The sequence below is a fragment of the Sciurus vulgaris genome (assembly GCF_902686455.1).
Source record: "Sciurus vulgaris genome assembly, chromosome: 9".
Lineage (NCBI taxonomy): Eukaryota > Metazoa > Chordata > Mammalia > Rodentia > Sciuridae > Sciurus > Sciurus vulgaris.
The window spans coordinates 32624500-32649403 of NC_136469.1; the positions used below are offsets into that span (position 1 = coordinate 32624500).

A 24904-nucleotide genomic window follows, 5' to 3' on the forward strand; every position below is an offset into this window, starting at 1 on the left:
GAACAATTCGAACAAATTTTTTAAAAAGAAACAGAGAGACTCCACTCCCCAGATACAAAATATATACCCCAAAGCCATGTCCACAGTGCCCCACCTACTCCATCCACACCCACTTGCCTTCAGTTACCACTCAATTAATCCTATAAGGTGATTAATTCACTGATTGGGTTAAGACTTTTGTAACCCAATCATTTCTCTCTGAACCTTCTTGCATTGTCTCACACATGAGCTTTTGGGGGACATTTCACATCTAAACCGTAACATTAATCCACTGGTTCTTCCTCACAACATACTTAGGATTCTGGGTGGGAAGTGCAGTACACAACAATAAAATAATTTGCCTACAGGTAAAGTGGTTGAGCTGGGATTCAAACCTAGACACTGCAGCTCCCATGTCAATGGTCTCAAATCCTGTACTATATCACCTTTCCTCACCTGTCACCATAGCCCTCCCTGCAACCAGGTGACCTTCTTCCCCTTGCATTATTTCTTTTGTAAAGTATGACCATTAATGCTTATAAGATATACATAGTATGAGTCCTATGTGTGGGTTTGGAGCTTTGCTATGATCTAGCACTGATCTGTATACAGTGCTGCAAATTTTATTACTGAAAATATCACAGCTTAGTTTGAAGCTAGTTGAACAGAATATTGGAATTGTGTTATTCAAGCCTCCAGTAAAATATTTTTATAGTTTGTAAATATTAATTTTGGAGTCTTAATTTTTCCTGGTCTGAAGTTTGGTTGTCTTTTTTTGTAAATAAATTATTATCCCTAACCATAGTTCCTCTCTCTGCACCTAAATAACTCTCTCTTGCATTATTATTATATTTTTTTGCACATTGAACACTGATGCTTCCAGGGTTTAAATGGGATGGGTGGTACATGTAGGTTTGGGACTTAGCCCTGATCTGGAATGGATATACTTAGAGCAATTCAACTTCACATAATATACATCATCCAGCATTTTATCTTTCTTTCTGCTCCTAAAGATCTTTATATTTTTCCTGTCATACCTTTTCCTGGAAGGCTGGCATATGTCCAGCACTGTGAAACAGAGATATTTGTGCAATAAATGAAGAAATGAATGAGGGACTGGGGTTGTGGCTCAGTGACAGAGGCTTGCCTAGCGTGTGTGAAGCACTAAATTCAATCCTCAGCACCATATAAAAATAAATAAATAAATAAAATAGAGGTGTTGGTCCATCTACAACTAAAATATTTTTAAAAAAGAAGTGAAAGTAAATCTGAGGCGTCTATATCACCTGATGTTCATGAGCAGACTTGTCTTTTATAATATAATCACAGTCATTCTAATTATAAAAGTATGATCGATAATAGTGCTCATGCAATTTTCACTCTCCTCTTTGAGCCTACACTCCAACTGGTTATACATGTAAAAGAAAACACTGGGTCAAGTTTTTATGAAGAATCATCAATTTATATAGGAAATAGTAACCTAGAGCAGTTCTCTTATTTAAAGTTAATCTCTGCTTAAAATAACATATTTAGGAATTGCTCTTAAACATGGCCTTTATTCATTTGAATGATAATAAGCATGTTTAGTACTATGTGGAATAGCCAAGATTGAACAGAGGGGGGAAAAATCAAAGATTCATTGTAGATAGAAAGTTTTAGAGAAAAAAATCCTTCCTGATACCAGTGTTATTATTAATGCAACATATGCTGTGTGTAGAGGTAAGAGCATATGAACAGATTATGTGGGTGTATGTATTTACAAACAGCTCTTTCCCCCACGGTCTTCTGAAAAGAACTAGAAGCAATAGCACCCAGTAGTATTGAACACACAATGTATATAGATTTTCATTTCTAAATATAATTCTACACTAAAAGGAATAAGGACTGCATGAAGAAATGGTTGATGGTACGATTGGGGCTGAGAAAGAAAAAGATGAGCCTGGAACATATTTAGAGGACTCAGCAAGAGTCCTCTAAAAACAATAGTGGAAAATCAAAACAACACCTGGGCCAGCCTGAAGGAGCTTCCCTGCGACAAATTTGGAACAATTTGATCATAAAATAAATATAATATTACTGGATTGACATCCACTGGATAAAATAAGAACACAGTGAAATCCACAACAATGTTAAGAAGCAGGGGAGAATGGAATGTTCTTCCTTGTGACAAAAATCAAATTCACTACTATAGAAAGAATGCTGAGAACAGCAAAATTGCCATACAGCAACTATCATAGTAAAACTGTATTAGGCAAGAATCATCCATCGATGCTAAAACCAATGGTAGAAAATTGGAGGAGGACCAGCATATTTACATGGTCCAAGTATTGCCCACAAGATGCATGCTCATTGCAAAATGAAAATAGTAATTTTGCAATAGACATAGCTGGTAGATCAATTAATTAATCAGTCAACGTCATCATCGGTAGGGTCAATGCCTTGTTGCCCAAGTTCACCAACAACACATCTCTAACTGAACAAGCCAAGTTTATGAAATATTTCAGTGAGGAGGAATGCACATCATGAGAAACAATGGGTGTCTAAGTAAGAGAGGGTTAAAATGACTTGTAGAATGTGGGCAGGTGTTAGGTTATTTGGGGAGGATTTAGAAACTGGTTCTAGATTTTGTGGTCAGGAAGGAGGGATAAGTCTATAATTGGATATCTTATTCAATTTTATGTAGAAGCAAAGAAGATGAGAATGAAGATAAAGCTGTAATTGGTAAAAAATCACAGGCAGACATACTAGCCAGGATAGATGATGTTTGGGTATTTGCATGGTGAAGGAAGTGGAGCTGTCCTTTCATAAGTTCGTAGAGTGATCTTGACAGGTGTTGATGTTCTGGGAAGTAGCGTATACATTGAACAGAAGAAACTCAAACCCCAACTTGAGTACCAGCAGTCTCTTCGCATTACCAAGGTATGGCTGATGGTCCCCTAAGATTCCAGACATCAGTGACAAATCAACACCATGTGGTACTAATATGAGGTGTTGAAATGGAAAAGCATAATTTCCATTTCCTGCCCCCAAAATGCATAATGTGAATCTAATCATGAGGAAATATCATACAAACAATTGATAGATATTCCACAAAGTAGAAGAGATGTGTTTCTATATATGTTAACGTCATGAAGAAAGAGAACAAGGAATTGTCCTAGATTTTAAAAGATCAACAAGGCATAACAATTGATTGAAATGAATGGTTTAGAATTTTCTTTTGCCATAAAGCATGTTACTTAAACAATTGGTGAATATTCTCACTAGGTCTATAGAGTAGATAATAGTGTCACTGTTAGTTTCCTGGTTTTGATAATTATGCTGTGATTGTAACATAATGCTTTTACTTTTAGGAAACAAATATTGAAGAATTTAGGAGTAACGAAGAATCATATCTGCAACTTACTCTCAAGTAGTTCAGAGAAGGTATCTATTTGAATGTATCTCTTTGAATGTATGTGTATACATGTGTGCATTTGAGGATGTGTGTGTGTCTATGTGTGTGTTTATATACAAAAACACAAAGAGAAGAAAGATGCAGAAAATTTGGGTGAAGAATACATGGAAATTTTTAAGCAATTTTCACTAATGTCCTGGAAATCTGTAATAATCTCAAAACTAGATAAAAAAAAATGCCTTCTCTTCCCATTAACCAAGTGCTTTTTTTTTTTTTTTTTTTCATCCAACCTTGGTGAATTTATCCTTGTTGTCTTAGTCACTGTTATTGAGTAAGGTATGTATACATGTCATTTATACATCTATTTTAACTTTTTATGGTTATCTAAGGTCAATTTGTGGGGTTTCCTCAGGAGGAAAATACTTCCTTTACCATCCCTTTATTTGGCAAATTTTGTTGTAATTCTTTTATTACCTCCGTATGTATGAATTGCCAGGAATATATTCATTAAACTCTGTTTTGAAAAATTCCCTTAGTAATGCAGGCACCGTATCACTGAGAAATTATCTGCAGATTAACATCTAAGCATTAAATTTTCTACTGTCTTATTTCTATGTGTTGTTGATATCGATCTATTATCAGCATGTTCTGTAAAATGTGATCTTCAGGATATGCACTATAATTCAGAACTTTGGGCTCAGAATGAGGAAGAAACAAGGAATGAAGTCTTGGATGACTTAGTGAAATAATTGTCTTTATTTTAATGAGTGTTATTTTAGAGGATTTGAAGAACATAAAGCAAAGGAGAAAACTTGGTATCTTGACACTTAAGAAAATAGTTTATATATGAATTGATTTTGAAGATATACTTAGCTTATTGTGATAGTCCAGAACTATCTACAGCCAGGCATGATGGAATTGGGTTGAAATATGCCTGAGTTATCCTAGGAAGTAAGTAAAATCAGTAATTTTAATTCATTCCAGTATCACTTCTTTGCCTTAAAATCTATTATGTTGAAACCTTGTTATATTTGAATATTCCTAATGATAATTGGTAACTGGTGGTGACTATTTTTTAAGTAAATGCATAGTTACAATATCTTATTTAGTAGGAGTATCTCTTAGGTTCTAATACATGCATTTTGGGGGGTGGGGGATGTCTTACAATTTAGGTCTTCGCCATCACTCGATCTCACTATATTGAAACAGTGACCTGAGGTTTGATAAAATTGTAAGGGGGAACCAGTCCCAGAAAGTGATTCTCAAGGTGTGAGGACCACCTGCAAAATCAACTGAGGAGCTTTTATTATAATGGAGATTCTTGGTTTTACCCCAGACCTGCTCAGTTGAAAGCTCTTGATGAGGGGCCCAGAGATCTGCTTTTTAATATGCTCTGTAAAGTGATTCCTATGCATCAAATGTATGAAAAATGTTCTTGGTAGAACTTGCCTGAGATGAAGCAACTTTTTAATTGTATATATTTTCTAATCCTTCATCTTTTCATATTTCCGCATCATATTCTTCACATCTCAAACACGCAACTACTGAATTAATTTTATTAAATTAAAATCTTAAATACCAGAATATACAGTATCCTCAGTTGAGCTTCCCTGTAGTTTTGTGTAAAATTCATAAAAGAGTTATATTCTTCAGATTTGCTTCTTGTCTAAGCTGATAACCTCTCAGCATCGTTGATGAAATTAAAATACTTGTAGTTAGAGGGTAAATCATGAGCAGAAGGAAGGTACTTTATTAGTTCCTTCGTGTTTATTTAGTTTAGCCATCTAAATAAGAGGCACTTTTATAAGTGTGACCTGAGAAGTAATACATATTTAGACTTAAGCATTCAGTAATTTTCAGCTTGTTTGATGCGTCAGGGCAAAGCACTTAAGAAAAATGGTAATGGATTTCCAGATTAAGATGTTCCCAATTTAAAGTTATTAGTAGATAGAAAAAAGAACTTCAGCATCCGGAAACATTATTTTTAATACAAATGCAAAGTTGAATCTCAGGTAAAAGAATATAGAAAATATACATCATAAGTAAACACCTTATAAGGTTTAGTAGGCTGAATGCCAGCACTAATAATGTGGTTACTGAGCAGTGGAAGGGAGTAGGTGATTTTTACATATATAGACCTGTGAACACTAAATATAAAACATATGAGTCAAGAACAGTGTAATATATATCCTATAGGTTGTTAACCAAGACATTATTTTCTCTATAAGCATATACTTAAAGCCTTTGAACAAGTATGATTTGTTTAGTATATTCTCTTTCAGAGTATCTCTCTCAAATGCCAAACTTCATGTTGGGCTATTCTTGGTATCACTTGTTTTAATAGTATCTTATTCTTCCTATTAAATTTACATTCTATTATCCACTTTAAGTAATATGCATAAATTTATAGCTTAATTTCAGGTTCAAAGAGGTAATCAATGAAGTATTCAGATAACTTTGACACATTCATAGGATCTACATACTGGGTTTGGAGATAACAGAAAATAATATGTTCTCAGTAGGACACGATTTTTAAAAGTGAACGGTACAGTAATTAAGACTTGGAAGTTGAATTAAGTCTGAGGTTTGGATATACAATTATTTTTGCATTTTAGTATAGGGGACATTTGACCACTTTTAGTTAGCTATCAATATTTTTCTATTTTATAGTAAATAGTATGAAATGATATTACAAATGATAGTAAATAGTATGAAATAAAATCATGACTGAGAAATTTAAGGAATTACTTTGATGAGCATGATTTCCCTACTATCTATTACTAATTTGATTCCCTAACCAGCTCTTCACCATATTCATAATTCAGTACTAAAGACTAATATCACTAAGGGAGGACCTACCTTTACTTAAACTATAAAGCAGGGGAGGGGAAAGATTAAGGTTCTGAGAACATACATGTAAACTTTACTACAGATAAATGCTCCAAAAAGAATGGAATTAAAAACTCATTTTTCATTAAAATTTGCAACATAAGCTAATGACCTATCGTTACTCTATCAATATATTACATACTGATAACTTCCATGAATTTCCCTGTTGACTCTAACCTAGATGCTCCTCTGCAGACTGTAGTTGTCATTACCGACTGGTAGCTTTGGAAGCTTACTTCTTCAGAATCTACAGTGTAAATTTAAAAAGAGGATGGAAAACAAGATAAACTTTTCTTTTTCTTCTTTTACTTATCTACTTTTTGTCCTCAGTGTTGAACCCAGGACTTTGCCCATGCTAAACACACTCCACCACCGAGCCTCACCCCCAGCCCCAATTGTCTCTTTGACTTCCACTTCCAAACACTTCTACTCTTCTTACCTCCTTTCTCTGTTCCTGTCTCAGAAGAACAAAAGCACTTCCTCTTCAACAGCTGTAACTCTCCCACCTGTAGTTGTGACCACATAGCTTTCTACCTCCTCTAGGACTGATTTCTATTAGCTATGCTGTTTCCCCTTACCTTGTAACAAGTATCTTTCTTCTCCCTCAATTTCCCTCCTTTTTATATACAAATGTCCTTACAGGTGTTCCCCACTTGAACAAAACCCAAATGAAAACTGAATTTCTTCCATTTGAATCTCTCTCCTTTCTTTTCTGTAAAACTTTCTAGAAAAATCCTCTATTTGTTCTTTGCTTTTCCCTTCCATTTACCTCTTACTCAACCCTCAGCTGTCAGGCGCGCATGAATCTCCTTCAGCACATCAGTCCCTCCCTTCCCGCCTCATTCAATGATCTCTCGACCCGTTAACCACATTCGACACCTAACAACCCTGCCCCTCAAGTGAAAGCATCCTCTGCCTGGGTATCTACTGCTCATTTCTCAAGCACCTTGGCCAGCTCCTTGGTACAAGGAGCTGTCCCAGCTGCCTTCCCCCCTCATCGTGTGTACATCCCTGGGCGGTTTTATATACTCCAAACATTGTACTACCACCCAGGCACTTCTGACTGCCAAGTATCATCTCTTGGCAAGACATCTCTCTCCCGAGATCTTGTTTCACCCAATTACCATCCTACTTAACATTCCTACTTGGAAAGTTATAAGAGTCCTGGGACTCAACATGCCCAACATTGACCTCTTCCTGCTGCCTCATCTTGGTGAGGGGTGATCATATGTGTCCAGTTGCTCTAGCAAGAAACTTTAGAGCCACCTCTGGTCTCGCTTTATTCCTCTTACCACCCCTTTCCCCAGTGTCACATGCAATTGATCACCAAATCTGGTCTAAAACAGTCAGTAAAACTTTCTCTTTCTCTATGTCCCTCCATCTTAGTTTTCAACTCTTCCTGGGACTGCTAAGTGGCCTTCTGTCTGGTCTCAGCCCAAGGGTTGTCTTGAGTCAGATCATTCACCTGCTTGGAAGTTTCTCAGGGTCATCTATTGCCTATAGAATAAAGCCTGAGCTCCTCATCTGGCCTTGGAGCCCCTTGCACAACCTGGCACACACAGATTGTACAGCTGGGGCTCTGCCTTCTGCTCTCAAAGAAGCATGTACCTTACATTCTGGTCGAACTGGACTGTTTTAACCTTGATTTTGTTCATGCTGTCTCCTTTTCCTGGCGTCTCAGCATCCAAACACTGTCATCCATATATCTAGCAAACTGTAATTCCTCGTGTTTCTTCTTGTGTACTACTCTTTCCTCAACTTCCCTGCCCCCATTTGAATAAATCATTCACCTTTAGCACATGCTTTTTTTTTTTTTTTTTTTAAATCACAGCATACAGAATTATGGGAGCATGTTTCATTCTCTTTCTTTCTCATCCATCAGGCTGTATGCTCTATTAGGGAGAAAATTGCATCCCAATCCCGGTTGTATCTCTGTGTTACTGCACAGAATTTGAGATTAAATGCTCAATAATATTTGTGGAGGCAGTTTAGAGATTATAATTCTCCTATTCCCACTTACATCATTTCCTACTGCCCTGTGGATCTTTGCCACCTTTTGCAAATTTACATGAAAGTTATAGGTTGTGATTAGATTGCTAAATCAATTCTGGAAAAAAATATTACATAGCCATCATTTCTTCAGTTCTTACTAGGAACTGCTCTTAAATGATATATGCATGTCAGTCCATTTAATCCTTATAATAGCTGTATGAGATAGGCATCCTCTCTATCGTCAATTTCTTTTTAAATTGGATATAAACATATGTGTTGGGTAACTAACCAGCATCACAATGCTAGGAAGTAGAAGAGCCAGAACTTGAAACCTGGTCATTTGGCTATCTTCATCCAGTACTGTTTCCATTAATAGCATGCCATCCCTGCCTATAACTTTGTCTTTATTCAGGAGCAACAAACGTATTTCTTCAAGAATAAGAAAATATTATAACTCAGCATACTTTCTGTTTAGCTATATAAGTTTGATAATGCTTTGCTACAAACCTTTTTATATGTAATCTGTAACTTAAAACAGTTCAACGGGGAGTGGTGGCTCATATCTGTAATCCCAGCTACTTGGGAGGCTGAGGCAGGAGGACCACTTAGCTCATCAGTTCAAGACCAGCCTGGGCAACATAATGAGGTGTGCAGAATAAACCACTTACAGCTCTTACTAGATTGAGTTCCCAAAAGTTCAGGAGCTGAAGAGACTCATGGGGACTCATGAAGAGAGTCATGGGGTGGGGGTGGAGGGGATTAAATGATAGATGCTATCATTCCTGCAGAGAGTGAACCAGGATATGAAGAGTTTAGCCAATTTTCTTAGAATGAGGAAGTGACTGTGACAATATTCTGGGTGGCATAGGACTGGAAGTAGGAAATCTAGTGAAAAGGTGGAGGATGCCTGAGTTGAGCTAAATCTTTGGGCCTGGTTCCAGACCTCCCTCTAATGATTTCCCTATTGGTAGACAGACGAAGGCCTACTGGCAGTTTGAGACACTCAGCATAGTTAGTTGGGTTCTTTACTCTTCTGTGGGAGGCAGGTTATCACTGGATGACACTGCTATCCTATGAGACCCCAGACCACTCTCATGCTATGAGCCTGAGTTTGCCAGTTCAAGAATGCATTTGGGATTGATTTTCTAGATGCTATCTGGCCCCCAAGGATTAAAATCATAGGAATGTGGCCTTAAAGGATATCACAGAAGAAAGAGTGCTCCCTTGCAGACATCAACCTCTTACAGTTAGAGATAAAAGAATTGATGGAAAAATAAAAACTGTAAAATATTGTCACAACATGAAATACTCAGGCCCAAGTGTAGATATCCTGCTTTATTCTTTATTGAAGGAAAAAAAAAAAAAAAAAGCTAAGTGAACATTAGGAAATGGGTATGGCAGAGCACATGCTTACCATGCAAGAGGCCCTGGGTTCAATCTCTAGCACCAACTAAACAAAACACAACCCAACCAACAAAACAACCTCTCCAAAACAAAAGAAATTGAACATTAAAATTACTGTGACCTCTGATTTAAACTGCGAGGTACAGGAACATAATTTTACAGCTTTTTAAATCATCTTCAAGAAAAAAGTTAGTGAATTTATTTATTTTTATTAATCCCATGTGACCCAGTTTCAGTGCCACTCACTCATTTTACCTGTAACATCTGAGTGCTGAAATGAAAGTAAGGTTTATGTAATCTACTTAAAGGCAGGTCATTGTAGAAGGCAATAAAAATAAAATTAATTCACGCATGCAATTTGTACCTACAGAGGAGAACATTAAGCAACTTGATTTTTAATGACAGAGTTGCTTACTTGGAGTTCTACCAATTAAATATGAGATAATTAAAAACTGAGTTTCCCTTTTTTATTGTTGTTTGAACTGTTTAAGTAGGAATCAGCTTTAGTTGAATTATATTTTGTTTTAGCATGGGGTGGGATAAGAGTAAATGAACTACAAAATACTAACATGATACATGACTTTCCTTCAAATTAAATTCAGAAATTAGGGAGACATTTTTTTAAAACCTTGTTAACAACGAATGTATGGTGCTATAAAACATTGATAGGCACATGTGTTTATATCACTTAACATTTCTGTGCAATTGAAGATATATTCTGAGAAGATTCGTTGATTTCAACATCAACTGCTGGCAAACTCCTGCTCAGTGTCTTCTCGCCTTCTGAGGTAATTTCTACTTTACTAGAATACTTTGATTTCTCTTTCTTTTAGGATGGTTACTATGGATCCTGTTTAGATTTTCGAAGTATGAGACAGTGATTTTTCTTTTCTCTTAAATACTCCCTGTGAAAATTCATCAAGAGTTATGACTAATTTGATTTTCATTAATGGTCCACATTACCACTGTATATCATTACCACTTGGAGGGGTTTAGAGAGCATCTCATTCTAATCCAGCTCAGGACACATTATAGTTGAACACTATCTGGTTTCAAGTGTCAGTAACCTCACACACCATCAGATTTGAATATCTAAATCAAAGTTCAATATTAAATTTTTTTTCAAATTTCTTTTAGTTGTCGATGGACGTTTATATGCAGTGCAGAGAGTGGAACCCAGTGCCTCATGTACGCTAGGCAAGCACTCTACCGCTGAGCTATAATCCCAGCTCCATCAATATTACAAAGTTTTGCATTCTGTTATCTGTTATAATATTTTTAGATGTGTATACATTTAGAAAGGATTTTAGAAATGTATTATGTGGCATTTATTGCTGTCCCTAGTACTTCATATTACTTGTGTTTGCCAATGCTATTCTGTTTGGAAGATAGCAATACTCAATTTCCCTGTAACTTTTTTGTATGAACACAGTGACGCTGGAATTGTCTTTTGACTGTGTAGCCAAAGGTTATTGTCACGTTCCTCTTTTTTTTTTTTAGCAATTCTGGGTCACCCAATATTCATGTTTACCACATGAACTCATAATTAGAATCAAAAGGAAGCAGTGTGGATTTGTTAAGTCGTTGCTGTATCTATTCCAAGTTATTAAGAAGAAACATGACTGCCAGAGATTTTTGCTTCCTTCCTCTATGTCACAGTTGCCTCAACCTGTTGTTAATTTTATATTAAGCTGTATTCATTTGGGTTAGGATTCTGCATCATGATAAGTATAAATTGTTTTGTTCAATGTTCTGATTTATGGTTGGCAAACAACAGACTACCAACTGAAGCTGCAGTCTTTAATCTTTCTAAAGCCAATAGGCAAGAATGAGGCCCTCCTAATAAGGTGCTAGCCAACCAGGAAGGAAGTTGGGGAAAATTTCCTCCCCAGGAGGTAATTAATTCCTATTGGCCTAACACTCCGTGTAACCCTGAGTTAAGAGGTCCCATGAATAGGTGTCTGCTCCTTTCTCTATGCTCCCCTGGGGAATTTCACAAAAGCTTTTATTCTCATTCCCTTAGCATGAGCTACTTAGGGCTGCTTATGCCCAGGGGGCCAGACCTGAACATATGTAAATGAACTGGAAGTAGATGGACAGCGCGCAGAAGACAAACAAATGTAAAGATTATTATTTATGAGCCCAGTGATTAGTAACCTAAACAAGATCTAAAAATTACAACAAATCTTAGAAGAGGACAAGAATATAAATGAGCCCAGGGGTTTAGTAACCTAAAAAAATATCTGAGGAGGAGGACAACAAAATAATCTTATAAGGAGGACAAGAATTTAAAATGTCATTTAGAAACCCATATTTATCAGGCTGACACTCAGGAAAAAAATGGGCTAAGACATAAGATATCTGTAAGAGTGGGTCTAAGTCTTGCTCATGACTCTTTGCTCCTGGGAAACACACTGAACTTTCTGCCCAGATTCATGTGCCTGAGGAGGATAAAGGACTAGTGTCATTTATCTAGTGACATTCCAAATGTAGGCCTTCCTGGTGAGGGCATTCTGTGAAGCAAAACCTAACTAGACCTTTCTTAATGTTCCAGTAAAATAACTGATGCCAGAAACTGAACTCCATGGCACTAGAGAAGCAGAGAAATGAAGCCCAGGTATTCAGAAAATGAATAGGCGGTGGATGGACTGCCTTGCCCAGTGATGGTTAAACAACTCTGGGCAAATTAGACCTGTGGTTGAGTTCTGATCCACAAATTAGCACTATGACCTAGATAGATAAGGTTGCAAGCCTCAATTGCTTTCTGTGTAAAATAGAAATGATACCTCTTCTTGTTATGAGGATTAAATGAGAAAGCCCTCAGTTCGGAATCTAGCATGTAAGATGGATACAATAAACATCATTTTTAGTACTAACATTGTGACTACATTCCTCCATGCCAGACATGAACAGGGCATCTCCAGAGGAAAGAAGCCCACAGATGAGATTATCTGTTAACCTTCTAGCGCCTTGGACTTCTTCTGACTCTGCACCTCTTTTTCCTGCATCCCCACTGGAGAGACTCTTGGGACCCTTTTCATGAGGTCACGACCTTAAAGTGATGATCTGAAGTAGGCTCAGAGTCCCGTTTCCTGTCCCCTCTGCACTGAGAACCAATCTAGTCTTGGCCTACTTGGGGGAAACCCGCAGGTTGCAATTGGAAGGGCACCGGCGGGACCAACCTGCCGCTGGGAACACCTTCTGTAGCCTAGAGAGAAGCGGTGGCCCGCATGAGCGTGAAGGGTTCAGAGCAGGTTATGTGTTGACCAGGAATGTTGAGGCTATTTCTAAATCGCCCCACCGGATCTGCGTGTTTTTCAGGTGTTTGCACATAGAACTTTTTACTGAATGTAGTAGCCCATAGGATCGGGCAGAGAGAGCTCTTTAAAGTGGCCTTAACTGGCGTGGGGGCGGAGTGGATCGGTTTCTCTGGTCTCCCAAAGGCCCTTTCTGATTTAGCGGAGCCAGCTAATATCAGATTTCTTTGGGGCTTTCCTAACAGTGACCGTTTTCCCTTTGTGTAGCTTGAATTGATGCAGCAGGAAAGTCTAATTGAGAATGTGACCCTGTTAGTGAGTAAATGTATTTGTATTGTTTGTCTTGAAGGACAAACTGACCGTCAAAAACTGAGCGAATAGCCACATATGCGACTCTGAGCAAACGTGAAGCTGCCTTTGGCAAGGTAAAGTTATAATGATCCTTGACCAAGGGGCGAGGGACATCAAATCGTCTAGCCAACAAGCACTCATTCGAGGTAACATTTTTCACAATTGAACATCATGGGGTGCCACCTCCCCGCTACCTTAAGAGGTTTGGGATACTTCAGAAACCTGACAGAAAGATGTTTGGCTGCCTGCTTTGGGTTGCCCAAAGCTGAATTTCCTGCAGGTGGGGCAGGTGGAGAGGGCTGCTTGCAGGCAGTTCCATTGAGAAAAATAAATGTATTTGATGACATAATATTGCGGCTTAAAAATCGAGATTTATCCCAGGCAAAAACAATAATCTTCCAGAAACTTAATTTCTAAAGCTCCAGAATAACCTGCATTCTTAAACTACTACACCAATTCCCCTTGGGAAAAAAGGCAGCCCAAAACCTGAACCCACGAGGCAAGAGAAAAAAACTTCAAATGCAAATCACCCAGACACTACCTGCCTCTCCCCAAATGCCCCGTGGGTGAGGCTATTGAGAATCTGTAGAGGATTCCTGCTCAATATACTTTGATCTAGAAGAAATCTCTATGCAACCTTGAGGCAATCCCCATGCTTTGGTCTCCCGCACTTTGCCTAGTCAGTTTTTTAGGCGTTATAAGCAGCGTTAGTGACCCCCCCCCCCCACCCCCCAGACGGAAACTGCTAATTACCAAGTCCCTTTTGATCTCTGGGGCCATTTGGTCCCGACACAAGTGCCAGTATAGTTTCCAGAACTAGACCAAAAGAGCCGTCCAGAGCCTGCGAGTCCGACAATGGGTCTACATTTAACCTACCAGTCCACGTCTGGATCAGACACTCTAAATTTTCCATGGACTTTCCGTGATTTTAAGGAAGTACGAACTGTTGGTGCTGGTGCCTTGGTGTGCTGCTAAAAACGAACAAGCACCCTTGTGCAGAAGTGTTTGATTCGTTTCAGTAACTCTCTAGCTCCGCACTTTTCTTTGAATTCGAGGGAAGGATCGGGGAAATGAGTTTTTTAAAATGTACACGTCTACTGTCTCTCTCCCTTCCCCACTTTTTTCGTTTGGTTCGTTTGTGGAAGTTTTCTCCTTTTTCCTGACACCATAATGGGATTCGCAGTCGTTTGTGAAATGAACAAAAGTCACCGCCAAGAGAAGCGACTAGGACAGATCACTAATGGCAGACGGGTGGGTGGGGTAAGAGGTGGGAGTAAAGGCCTGGCCTGGGAGGATAATGGGAGGCCGGTCTCCACCCCATCTTGTCTCCAAGGACCCCTTCATCTTCCAGGTAAGATGAATGTCCCTTCATCCATCATCCTCAGTGAACGCCCTCTCCTAGGCGAGCGGACAATCTTCTCTCTGATTAAACCTATTAGCCCCGAGCTAGGCGGCTTTGTGGAGCCAACTGAGGCTCTCCATTGTGGCCTTTGTTCGCCGAATTTAAGTATTTACATAATGCACGGAACTCAGCTCAGGGTCGGGACATCGCGGGGCCAGCTCATCAGCAGCTCCCTCACCCGGCGACTTCCTGGGACCACCCTCGTGGATGCGCCTGGTTCAGGCTTCCGTAGGTGCTTCAGGGCGGCTGTGCGCTTTAAGAGAAATCGGGAACGTTTCGGTGGGAGAACCGAAGCTTGGGCCATGTGACCCTAACGCCAGAAAAAAAAAAAAAAAAAAAAAAAAAAAAAAAAAAATAAACTTGAAACCCCCTTTCCTGGTGGACGTTGGGTCTCACGGTTTTTCATGCTGACCGTTGGACTGCGCGCGCTCAACGGCCACCGGTACAATGGAGCGCAGAGGGTCCTCGCGTTCCAATCGCTTGCGCTGGGGTCTTGACCTGTAGGTAACAACTCCACCCACCCGTGTTCTCCCCGAAAGCACTTAAAGGACATTTAAAGGGTTGGGGAGAGATCATTTCGAGAAAGAATTTGCAGGCTTTCCAGGAGTAAATGCAAACTCTTTACGAAGCCAACGTGTCTGGGTAGCCATCCCTTCAGAAGGAAGTGGTCCTACTCGGAAATCTCGCCCAAGGGGACTTTCCACTGAAAAAGATCCCGAAGTTTTAGGAACGCTCCCCAGTCCCGACAGGTGCAAGATCTTTCCCATGGCCACGCCTTCGGCTTCTAAATTGGCCGCAAAAAGGCCAGAATACTTCGGGCTTTATAGTGCAGGACGGCCGGCGGCGAGAGGGGGCCCGTGTGCAGAACGTGAGAGCTCTGACGCTGGCCGCAGGCTTCCAAGGAACCCTGGGTCCTGCTACCTCCCCGCTGAGAGCTGCGCTTGCCACCAGCACCCAATCAGTGAGCTCGCCGGGTCTGTGACCGCGCTCGTCCCGCCCCCTCGACGGCGATAAAAGCCGCAGCGAAAGCAGTACCCTGGGCTACCGCGCGTGGTCCTGTGCCGCGGCACCTTCCTCTACGTGTGTTTCTTTGCTCACTCCTCGGAGCGCTGGTCCCACTGTACCCGAGGTCAGCAGCTACACTGATTCCTTAACCCGCAGTCAGAATTGGCAGAACTGCTCCCCAAGCTTCTCTCCCTTCCCTCTTTTTCTTTCTCTCTCCTCAGCAGCCGCCTTACCTCGCGGCTTTGGGCCGCTGGCGGGCCTGCAGGTGAGCAGCAGCGCAGCGCCGCTGTCCGGCGGGTTTACTTTGCACAGCCGGACTCCGGCCAGGGCGGCTGCAGCGGCACCAGTCCCAAGACTCTCTTCCTTGCAGGATGAAGAACCCGATGCTGGAGGTGGTGTCCCTACTGTTGGAGAAGCTGGTCCTCATCTCCAACTTCAGGCTCCTCAGTTTAGACATCCCGGGCGAAGAGAAAGGATGGAAAAAATTCTATGAGGTCCATTGTTTCCTCCGCGGCGACGTGCTGGAAGTGCCTCGGACCCACCTGACCCACTATGGCATCTACCTGGGCGACAACCGTGTCGCACACCTAATGCCCGACATCTTGTTGGCTCTGACCAACGACAAGGAACGCACGCAGAAAGTGGTCTCCAACAAGCGTCTTATCCTTGGTGTCATTGGCAAGGTGGCCAGCATCCGCGTGGACACAGTGGAGGACTTCGCCTACGGAGCCGACATCCTTGTCAATCACCTGGACCAGTACCTCAGGAAGAAGGCTCTGCTCAACGAGGAGGTGGCCCGGAGGGCTGAGAAACTGTTGGGTACGACCTCCTACAGCCTGTTGTGGAACAACTGCGAACACTTTGTGACCTACTGCAGATACGGTACCGCAATCAGCCCCCAGGCCGACAAGGTAGGATGTGCGACTCTCAGGGGAGTTGGGCTGTGTGGGGACGCCCCCTGCCATCCCTGACCTTTTCTCTTCTCTGGGAGCTGGGATCTTCTTGTGTACCTCCCCCACCATTTCCACAACATTCACCATTCTTCAGAGTTCTAGATTAAGTAAGGAAAGCTCTGATGTTTCCAAGGGAGACCAAGTAAGTAAATAAATAGTGAAGAGCCTTGCAGCGTATCTCGAGATGCTCAGCAAAAGGTTGTGGCCATGCGGGACGGCTTCCAGAAAATCCAGAGAGCAGCCCTGTTATTGCTGCAGAAATCATCAGATATCCATACAACCAGTAGTAGTTCAAATGACAAAGGACAGGTGGCTTAGGGGTCTCAGGAAATCTTTTGCCAGATGCTTGCAAATTTCCCGAGAATTGCAATTGGAAGCAAGGTGTGCATTGTTTTTATTTAATCCATAACATTATAAACAAATCGTGTGCCTTTAAAATAAGGAAGTGTGCACATTTCTCCCTCTGTAAGCTGCCTGGAGTGAATTCCCTTTGCTTAATATAAACTCAAAATTGATAGTAAGAGGATATCTCTAGTAAATCCCTTATTTCTGTTTTTGCTTCAGAGAGGTCTTTTCCTTGGTACTGTGAATCTTTTTCTATACTGGCTTTAATCCCCATCTTAACTTCCTCATGGTTAACTGTCCTTTACCCATTAGCTCCAAAGGTAATTTGGAATTTACAAGTTCCCCCAGGGACCAAATCAATAGATTTTTCAAAAAGAGCCTGTAAGTGTTAGAAGGTAATTTTTGCAGGTACTTTGAAAAAACAGTATTACAATGTAAGATTCTTAAATGAGCCACATATCCAAAAGGGGAAAAAAAAAAAAAAAAAAAAAAAAAAAAACACCAGATCTTTTACTTTTGAAATCTTAACTTTTAAAAATAGTTAACATTTTAGGCCTGCCACTTCATTTGCAATTGGAAGCTTTCTCAGCCTTCACTGTAGTTGTTAAAGAGGTATTGTTAATATTCACTCTTCTTAATAGAAACCTGGGTGATCACACAATGAACTGTTGTTCCTCTTCACATTTAGATGAAGAATTTGAGTTATTATAAACCACATCTTAGATTTTAATTGCTCTACATCTTTTTATTTCTTTTTACCCAAATGGGAAAATCTTTCTCCCCCCTGGCAAAGCATGAAGGTATTATCCTTTTATACATTGGTGGTATATGAAACTCCTGTAGATTTTTTATAGAGCCCAGCCTCAACCTAGGAATTCTTTCCCAAGCAAAATAAAAATACAGTTAGAGCACTGTGAAATGATTCAAGAATCACAGCCCCAGTCTGGCCTGTTTAGAAATGAACTTACCCACATTTACAAACACTGGCTCCAAAAGTATACAAAAGGAAACACGTCAGATTTACTTAAGAACCAAGCAAATAATTTCTCCAAGGAAAAACAGTATTTCTATCTGGTAATTAGGAGTTACTCCTTCATGGAACACATGTAGCACTGTATTATATATTTCTACAGAAACAGAGTACAAGTGCTTTTTAAAGCTAGTAAATTAATCTGCATAAATAACTAGTTGTAGTAGTTTTTCATCTTTGGAAACTGTCAGGTTTTGCAGCAGTGGAGAAGTGTTTTAATTACTGTTGCTGCATAGCACCTCTTGTGAAACTTTGAGTTTTTGTCTTCACTTTGAATGGTCTAACAAACAATTTTGGCCCCAGATTAGATTTCCCTAGGGGGGAAATATCTTCATCCCCAAATTTTCTAATTCTAAGAACTGTTTTTTTGAACTTTCCCAGAAAGAAGTAGGGCATTCATACTGAAGAAGTTCTACTTTTTAGAAACATAAGAAATTATTTAATTCTGGATCCAGTTGTTTAGGTCTCCATATTCAGAGCGATTATCATCTCAACGTGAATCTTAAATTCAAGTTGGAAAAAGCTCTCCCAAAGGTTTTCCCTCAGAAAAACACTGCAGTTAGTTTGAAAATGAACTGGAAAAAAAAAAACAAAACCCTTTAGTTCTTTGTGATAACTTCTTTTTATAAGTTTAGAAGCCATAAAATTAAGAGATTTTGATATGCTTTTAATCATCAGGATTTTGTAGATTATAAATCCTTTTAGTAATGATTGCAATTCCTTATGCTTTTTCTACTATGATTTTTTTTCTGACTTTGCTAATACTGTTTTTTCATTACCAAAATGAATGTAAATGTCTCTTCATTTTCTGTGAATTCAGCACTCACAAAAGTGTCCCTACAGGCTTCTTGATCCCTTTCTAGAAATGTCCTACTGCTGAGTACCTTTAGAGATGCCTCCTGGGCTGATGGCCAGCTGAACAGAATGGAACATTAGAAATGAAATGCCCTTTGAGAGAAACTACTTTCAGGGGAGAATTCACCCTAGTTCTCAATTTGCCTTCACTAGTAGGATGAAGAAAAAACAAGTATAACTGTATCAAGACAACTTATTTACCTAAACATGTCTTCTGGTATCTCTAACCTCCTTTTCTCACTGTCCTGAAAACTTAATTCATTTTGATCATCACCACTTTAAGACATTGTACTTATTAACTAATATCTTAAATCAAATTTTGTACCTATAAATAGATCAACGTTTGAATGATTAACAGGATGTTTCTCTCTTGCTTAAATATTATGTAAAGGGATGAACAGGGATAACCATACAGTCAGGATAGTGTATTAAAATATACCGTCATGCATCCTTAATGACGTGAGAAATGCGTGGTTAGATGATGTATGTCATCATTGTATGAACATGATAGAGTATACTTACATAAGCATTATCATCTTACTGGGCTATGTTCTAGTGGTCAGTTATCTACTGAAATGTCACTATTGTGACTCATGACTATGTTGAACTTGTTTATTCTATCTGTTAAGAACTTGGAAACTGAGCTGGGAATGAAGCTCGGAGGTAGTGTTTGACTAGCATGTGCCAGATCCTGGATTTGGGCCTCAGCACTGCAAAATAAATAAAAAAAATTATTTAATCTGGAAATCTTCCCAGGAGGCTGAGGCAGGAGGATTTTTTAAAAAATTTTAAGCCCAGTGTTCCAGGCCATCTTATGCAACATAGCAAGAAGAAAAGAGAAGAGAAAATTTGGAAACCTAGTTGTCCAATACTATATAAGACACTATAAGAGACCCTAAAATCATATATGGTACCATGTTCTGGAACAAGAGCTTAAATCTAGTATGAATAGCAAATCAAAACTCATTTAAAAATGATAACCGATAAATTCTGGCAGTGACAATGATGTGGTAGAGAGAATTCTCAAGCAGTGATAATAATCATTATACCTTACATTTATATAGCTTGTAGAAAAATATAAAATATGCTGTTGCATAGAAGATCTCATTTGATTCCCACAGTCACCATGGTATTTCCATGAAGAAGAGGAGTAGACAGGTTAAGTGACTTACTTGAGGTCACACAGTCAAAAGGAGGTAGATTCAGGAATTTAACAGAGGCCATCACTTCTAAGTAAAATGATTTTTCTAAGAAAAAAATTACACATTATGGGAATGTATTATTCAAGGTTAGGGACTGTATTTCATTCATCTTTATTTCAACAACCAATTTATGTGTGTACATAATTGATGGTGAATTTAAATATTGAGGCAGGGAAGGGGATATAACAACAAAATGAGACAATTTTATGCTTACAGATTTTGAGACATATGAAGTTATTTTTGACATTCAGCAAATTTAGAATGTTGAATTAGAAGAACTGAATTTCCCACTAACAATAGGCTAAATTCTTTTTTTAACTCAGTTTTAGAGACCTCTTTCTTAAGTAATTTTAGAATATGTTATTAGTACTAACAAGTAGTTTAATATTTTTAACCTTTCATCCTAAATAAATTTGTTTTCTGTAAAATTCTGCATTTTAAAATTTATTAACCTAGTTGTGGCATTATTTCACCTATTATGGGATGTAGAATCAAGAAACTGAGCTATATACATCATAAAGTTTTTCCACAAGTCACATGGGAACTTCTGTTTCTCCTGGTTGACAGAAAATAACTGGAAAAACTGTTTTGCTATTTGGTATACATGATTCTTTTTAAGTTTAGCTACCTTTCCTAATATTCTTAACTTTTGTTTTCCAGTTTTGTGAGATACTGAAGATAATCATTCGTGATCAGAGAAGTGTTCTTGCTTCAGCCATCTTGGGATTGGTGTCTATAGTCTGCATGGGCCTGGCATCATATATTACCTTTCCTGCAATTATTATTCCATTCTGCTTATGGATGGCTGGCTAACTGCATATTCCTGCGTTAGTGTGTATGTATTCTGCATGTAAATGTATTTATATTTATAGAGCACAAATCACTATAAGCCTTGTTAAGAAAAATGTGACCTGTATCACTGTGTTCTGGATAAAAACGTGATTAAGAATCACACCAAGTGCTTACTATGTAAGCCCAAGAACAAAGGCTTTCTGAATCTTCTCAGGCAGTTCTGCTGCAAAGCACCATCCAAACCTTGGAGATGTGACAGCTTCTGATAGAATTCGACAGGACAAGAAAATCAGCCCCTAAGGTGATGGCCACAGGAGATTATTTGTGTTGTTTTTCTTCTGCAATCATTGTGAGTCCTGAATTTGAAGAATGGAAGACTTAACAACTGTAATCACTAACTTTATTCTAAGTTTATTTTGTTTTTTTGAAAAACTTAACATTAAACTGAAAGTGTTTTCCACATGCAGATGAAAATCTGTTTGATGATTGGCTTAAAAGAAAAACCACCAAAACTCATCATTCTTTTTCTCATGTATTATACATATGATCCCAGACAAGTCAAGAATTCTTATTTTCATTACTTGAAACAATTCTAGGCAAAGTTAGGCTTTAATGAAGAAGTAACTGACCAGAAAGTATAGAAATCTATGTTTTCCTAAAGAAATAACTACAACAGTATCAAATTTGATTTGGTTATCTATTCAGAAGCATTGAGAACTTTTTCCTCTTATATGTCAATATTGTTATTTTAAATCTGAGAGATAAATAGATATGGATTAAAGTAACTTGAATGTTGGATATTTATATATATATATATAAAATATATTTGGAGATATCCACATATGCAGCATTTAAAAGATAAATCAAGTTTGTTCTTGATTGCTTTATTATACTGGTGTGGTTATTACAGGGCATCTGTTGAGGTGAATATAAAAGCAAGTCCAATCTATTTTCTTGTACCTTGAATCTATAGATATATATGTGATTGGATGGTTTATCTTTTGAAACCTTTACTGTATGATGTATACAGTACTGTATAATTTTTTACAGATTTTTTTCTGGTCAGCTGTCTCCATTTCATTTTTAAGTATACTTTATGTCTTTAAAATAACGATGCCCCACCAGAATATAAAACTCAAATAAGTAAGACCAAAGGAAATTACTGGGTAAAATAATTTTGAAGTGTCTCAGTGCTGCCTGGCCTGTAAGTTATGAAGGTGAAGATACAGCAGTGTTAAGACAGTTCTGAAACATTTTTGCAAAATTACCAAATTCAAAAAATCAATCACAAGATAGATTTGTATTTCAAGTGTTAAAATTGCTTTATTAACTATTGAGAGTCACAAAACAATAAATCATCAGGAGAATGAGGTCAGTTAGTGATCCAAAAAAACCAATTTAAAGAGCAGATTTTAGTTTAACTGAAGTTTTATCGCCACTAATTTTCCCACAACAAATTCAGTTGTGTTGTAATATTAACTAAACTTTGTTTTAACTCTTCAACTTAAAGCGTTTAATTGTTTCAATGTTTTTTTTTTAAATTAAAACATTAAATGGCAACACCAAAGAATGTAGATGTTCTATGGATCTGTTCCATTCACTTAAAGTTATCTTAAGAATGTATGCAGAATATCAACCACTATAAGAACCATTGTGCTAATGGTTTCTCACTTCTTACCTTTGTATCAATTGTTTAAATAAATTCATTTCTTAAAAATGTAATGTCCTCATAAATAATTAACACTTTTTTGCAGTATTGAGTATTAAAGGCAGCAAAAAGCATTTTTTGAAATTAAATGTTCAAAGATAATGATTCTTCATTAAATGCCAAGGAATTATTTTTTTGGTATCAGGGATTGAACCCCAGGGGTGCTTAACCACTGAGCCATGGCCTTAAACCTCTATAATACCCAACACTTTATTTTTTATTTTGAGACAGGGTCTCGCTAAGTTGCTGAGGGCCTTGCTAAATTGCTGAGGCTGCCTTTGAACTTGTGATCCTCCTGCCTGCGACATTGCAACTGGCTGCCAAGGAAATTCTTAAGGTTGGAATTAGCATAATTAGTCTTGACTCACTTTATACCATTAAAACAAGATTCAATCCATCATTTGAGTGCTCATTATATGCTAGGCATTAAACTGTTGTAACTTCTTGGTCTAGAATTAATATTATTGTTTTTTAACTACCTGTTATAGAGTGTACATAGCACTATGGGAATAGAGGGGAAGAAGCAAGTCGGTCTGCCTGAAGGGTCATCTTATTTGAAGGAGGCAGTGCTAGGCATGAAGCTGAGAATAGTATGAAGTGATCTTATCATGCTAATGTTGTAGGAAGAGGGAGCAAGAAGGAAGGTTTTATTTATTTAATGTTCCACACACCAGAATTGTTGAACTTCTTAGGAGAAAGGGAGATTCTTTGTTTCCTTTGTTCAGTTCGGTTGCTTAACAAGGTAGAAAAAAGAAGCATGCCTTCCTGATGATGGCAATGAAAGAAATCTTAAGCTAGGAGTATCTCTTAACTCAGGGCAGTTCATGAATTTCTATGGACTTCACCACTTATGGTTCATCCTTATGATCCTACAAGGCCCTTATATTTCTATATTTCTATTCTAGCTTGTAAATTATAACCAAGTAGTGGCTGATGAAGTTTCTCATTGCTTAGTTTGTTCTTTGCCCTGGATGGAGGCTGAAAGGACTTGTTGGGGCTTAGATGGGTTAATGCAAGTGATAGGGACCAAGCATGTGTTAGGGATGAAAAGATGCAAGAGATGATCTTTTCTTTAAAGCTGATGGCCTAGTAGGCATAGACTTTGAGCAATTGACATCTGAATTGAGTCAATTGAAGGCACAGAAAGAGAAATGGTTGGTTTAATAATTGACAAGGCCAAAATTATAGGGACTGTATAGCGACTTGAAAGTTGAGTTTATATTTTCCAGGGGACATTATTAGGCCGGACATTTTACGTGCTGGGAACAACATAGGTAAATGCACGAAAACTGCAACAACATGCCTCATGCATAGCTGTGAGGTAATCTATTTTAATGGAAAGCATTAAACTGCAAAGAGAATTCAGGTAATTGCAAGTGATTCAAGGGCCAGAGTGAAAAAGGGTGGTGGGTAGAGTTGCAGAAAAGGAAAGCAGTGGTCAAGTGGTCCAAGTCTTGTGCAGACCAAGAAGTTTGGACTTTATGTACAGGCAATGGAGATTTGGAGTACAGAAAGGTTACTCCCCAAAATATGGTGGAAGGATGGAGCCTTGTGCATGAATAGATAAAGGGACCTATTAAGAGATTTAGCTTAGAGTCTCAATCTCAAATAAGGGTCTGTAATTGTGAGGATAGAAAGCAAACAAGGAAGTGCAAATAGACTTTAGTCAAATCCTTTCATTTACTCATGAATAACTCTTGGTGGAGTGTTAGGGGGAAGTCTTGCACCCTTCTTTTCTCCAAAAAAAAAAAAAAAAAAAAAAGATTCCTGAAAAATAAATTAACTTGGTCACTTTGTGTATATACTGAATACTTCTGGCCTTTGTTCTGTTAGAGACGTTTCTTTCTAAGGAAAAGTAAGTATGAATTTGTTGCTTCAATTTTTTTTCAGAATACAGATATAGTTCTTATTTTTCCATTTTTAATTTTATATTGTTAATGTCTATAAAAAAATGTTTTCCAGCAATATCAAGTTGTGGCAATGCAAAACTCTTTTGTTATGGATGAGAAGCATATGAGAAATGGTGGCCAATCTTTGTTTAATATGATCTATTTGGAGAGTTTTAACCCAGCCTTGATCTTTCAGATAAACTAATTTTATATTTGATATGCATGCATGTTGAATAAAATCAATTTTATATATTGTTCTATCTTGTTTTTGGATTTAAATACATAAAAGCAGATCACAAATAGTTTGTCTGAAACTGGTAGCCCTAAAGAATATTGCCTCTCCAAGCTTCCATTTCTTTTTATTGCATATAGTGTTACATATTTGAAATTGAACTTTATGCAGATCTGCCTTCAGACAGATGTGTTATCTACATCTCAAAGCCTACCTTGATTATAT

The 24904-nt window shown here is 38.3% G+C and overlaps 1 protein-coding gene across 2 annotated transcripts; it reads left to right on the top strand.

Annotated features, from left to right (window-relative positions):
• Nucleotides 1-15702: 15702 nt before the first annotated feature.
• Nucleotides 15703-24697, top strand: LRAT (lecithin retinol acyltransferase). Of its 2 annotated transcripts, none has more exons than XM_079153090.1 (3): nucleotides 15703-15938; nucleotides 16044-16584; nucleotides 20719-24697. In XM_079153090.1, the coding sequence occupies exons 2-3, from the start codon at nucleotides 16045-16047 to the stop codon at nucleotides 20869-20871; spliced, it is 693 nt and encodes a 230-aa protein (XP_079009216.1). In that variant the 5' UTR covers nucleotides 15703-15938; nucleotide 16044; the 3' UTR covers nucleotides 20872-24697. The 2 variants fall into 2 exon arrangements, with proteins under 2 accessions (XP_079009216.1, XP_079009217.1); XM_079153091.1 differs by having other exon boundaries at nucleotides 15739-15797.
• The last annotated feature ends 207 nt before the right edge of the window (nucleotides 24698-24904 follow it).

Coding starts and splice junctions, on each gene's coding strand:
- LRAT (XM_079153090.1), top strand. CDS start 16,045: ATGAAGAACCCGATGCTGGAGGTGGTGTCCCTACTGTTGGAGAAGCTG. Junction 16,585..20,718: donor TCAGCCCCCAGGCCGACAAG/GTAGGATGTGCG, acceptor TTTGTTTTCCAG/TTTTGTGAGATACTGAAGAT.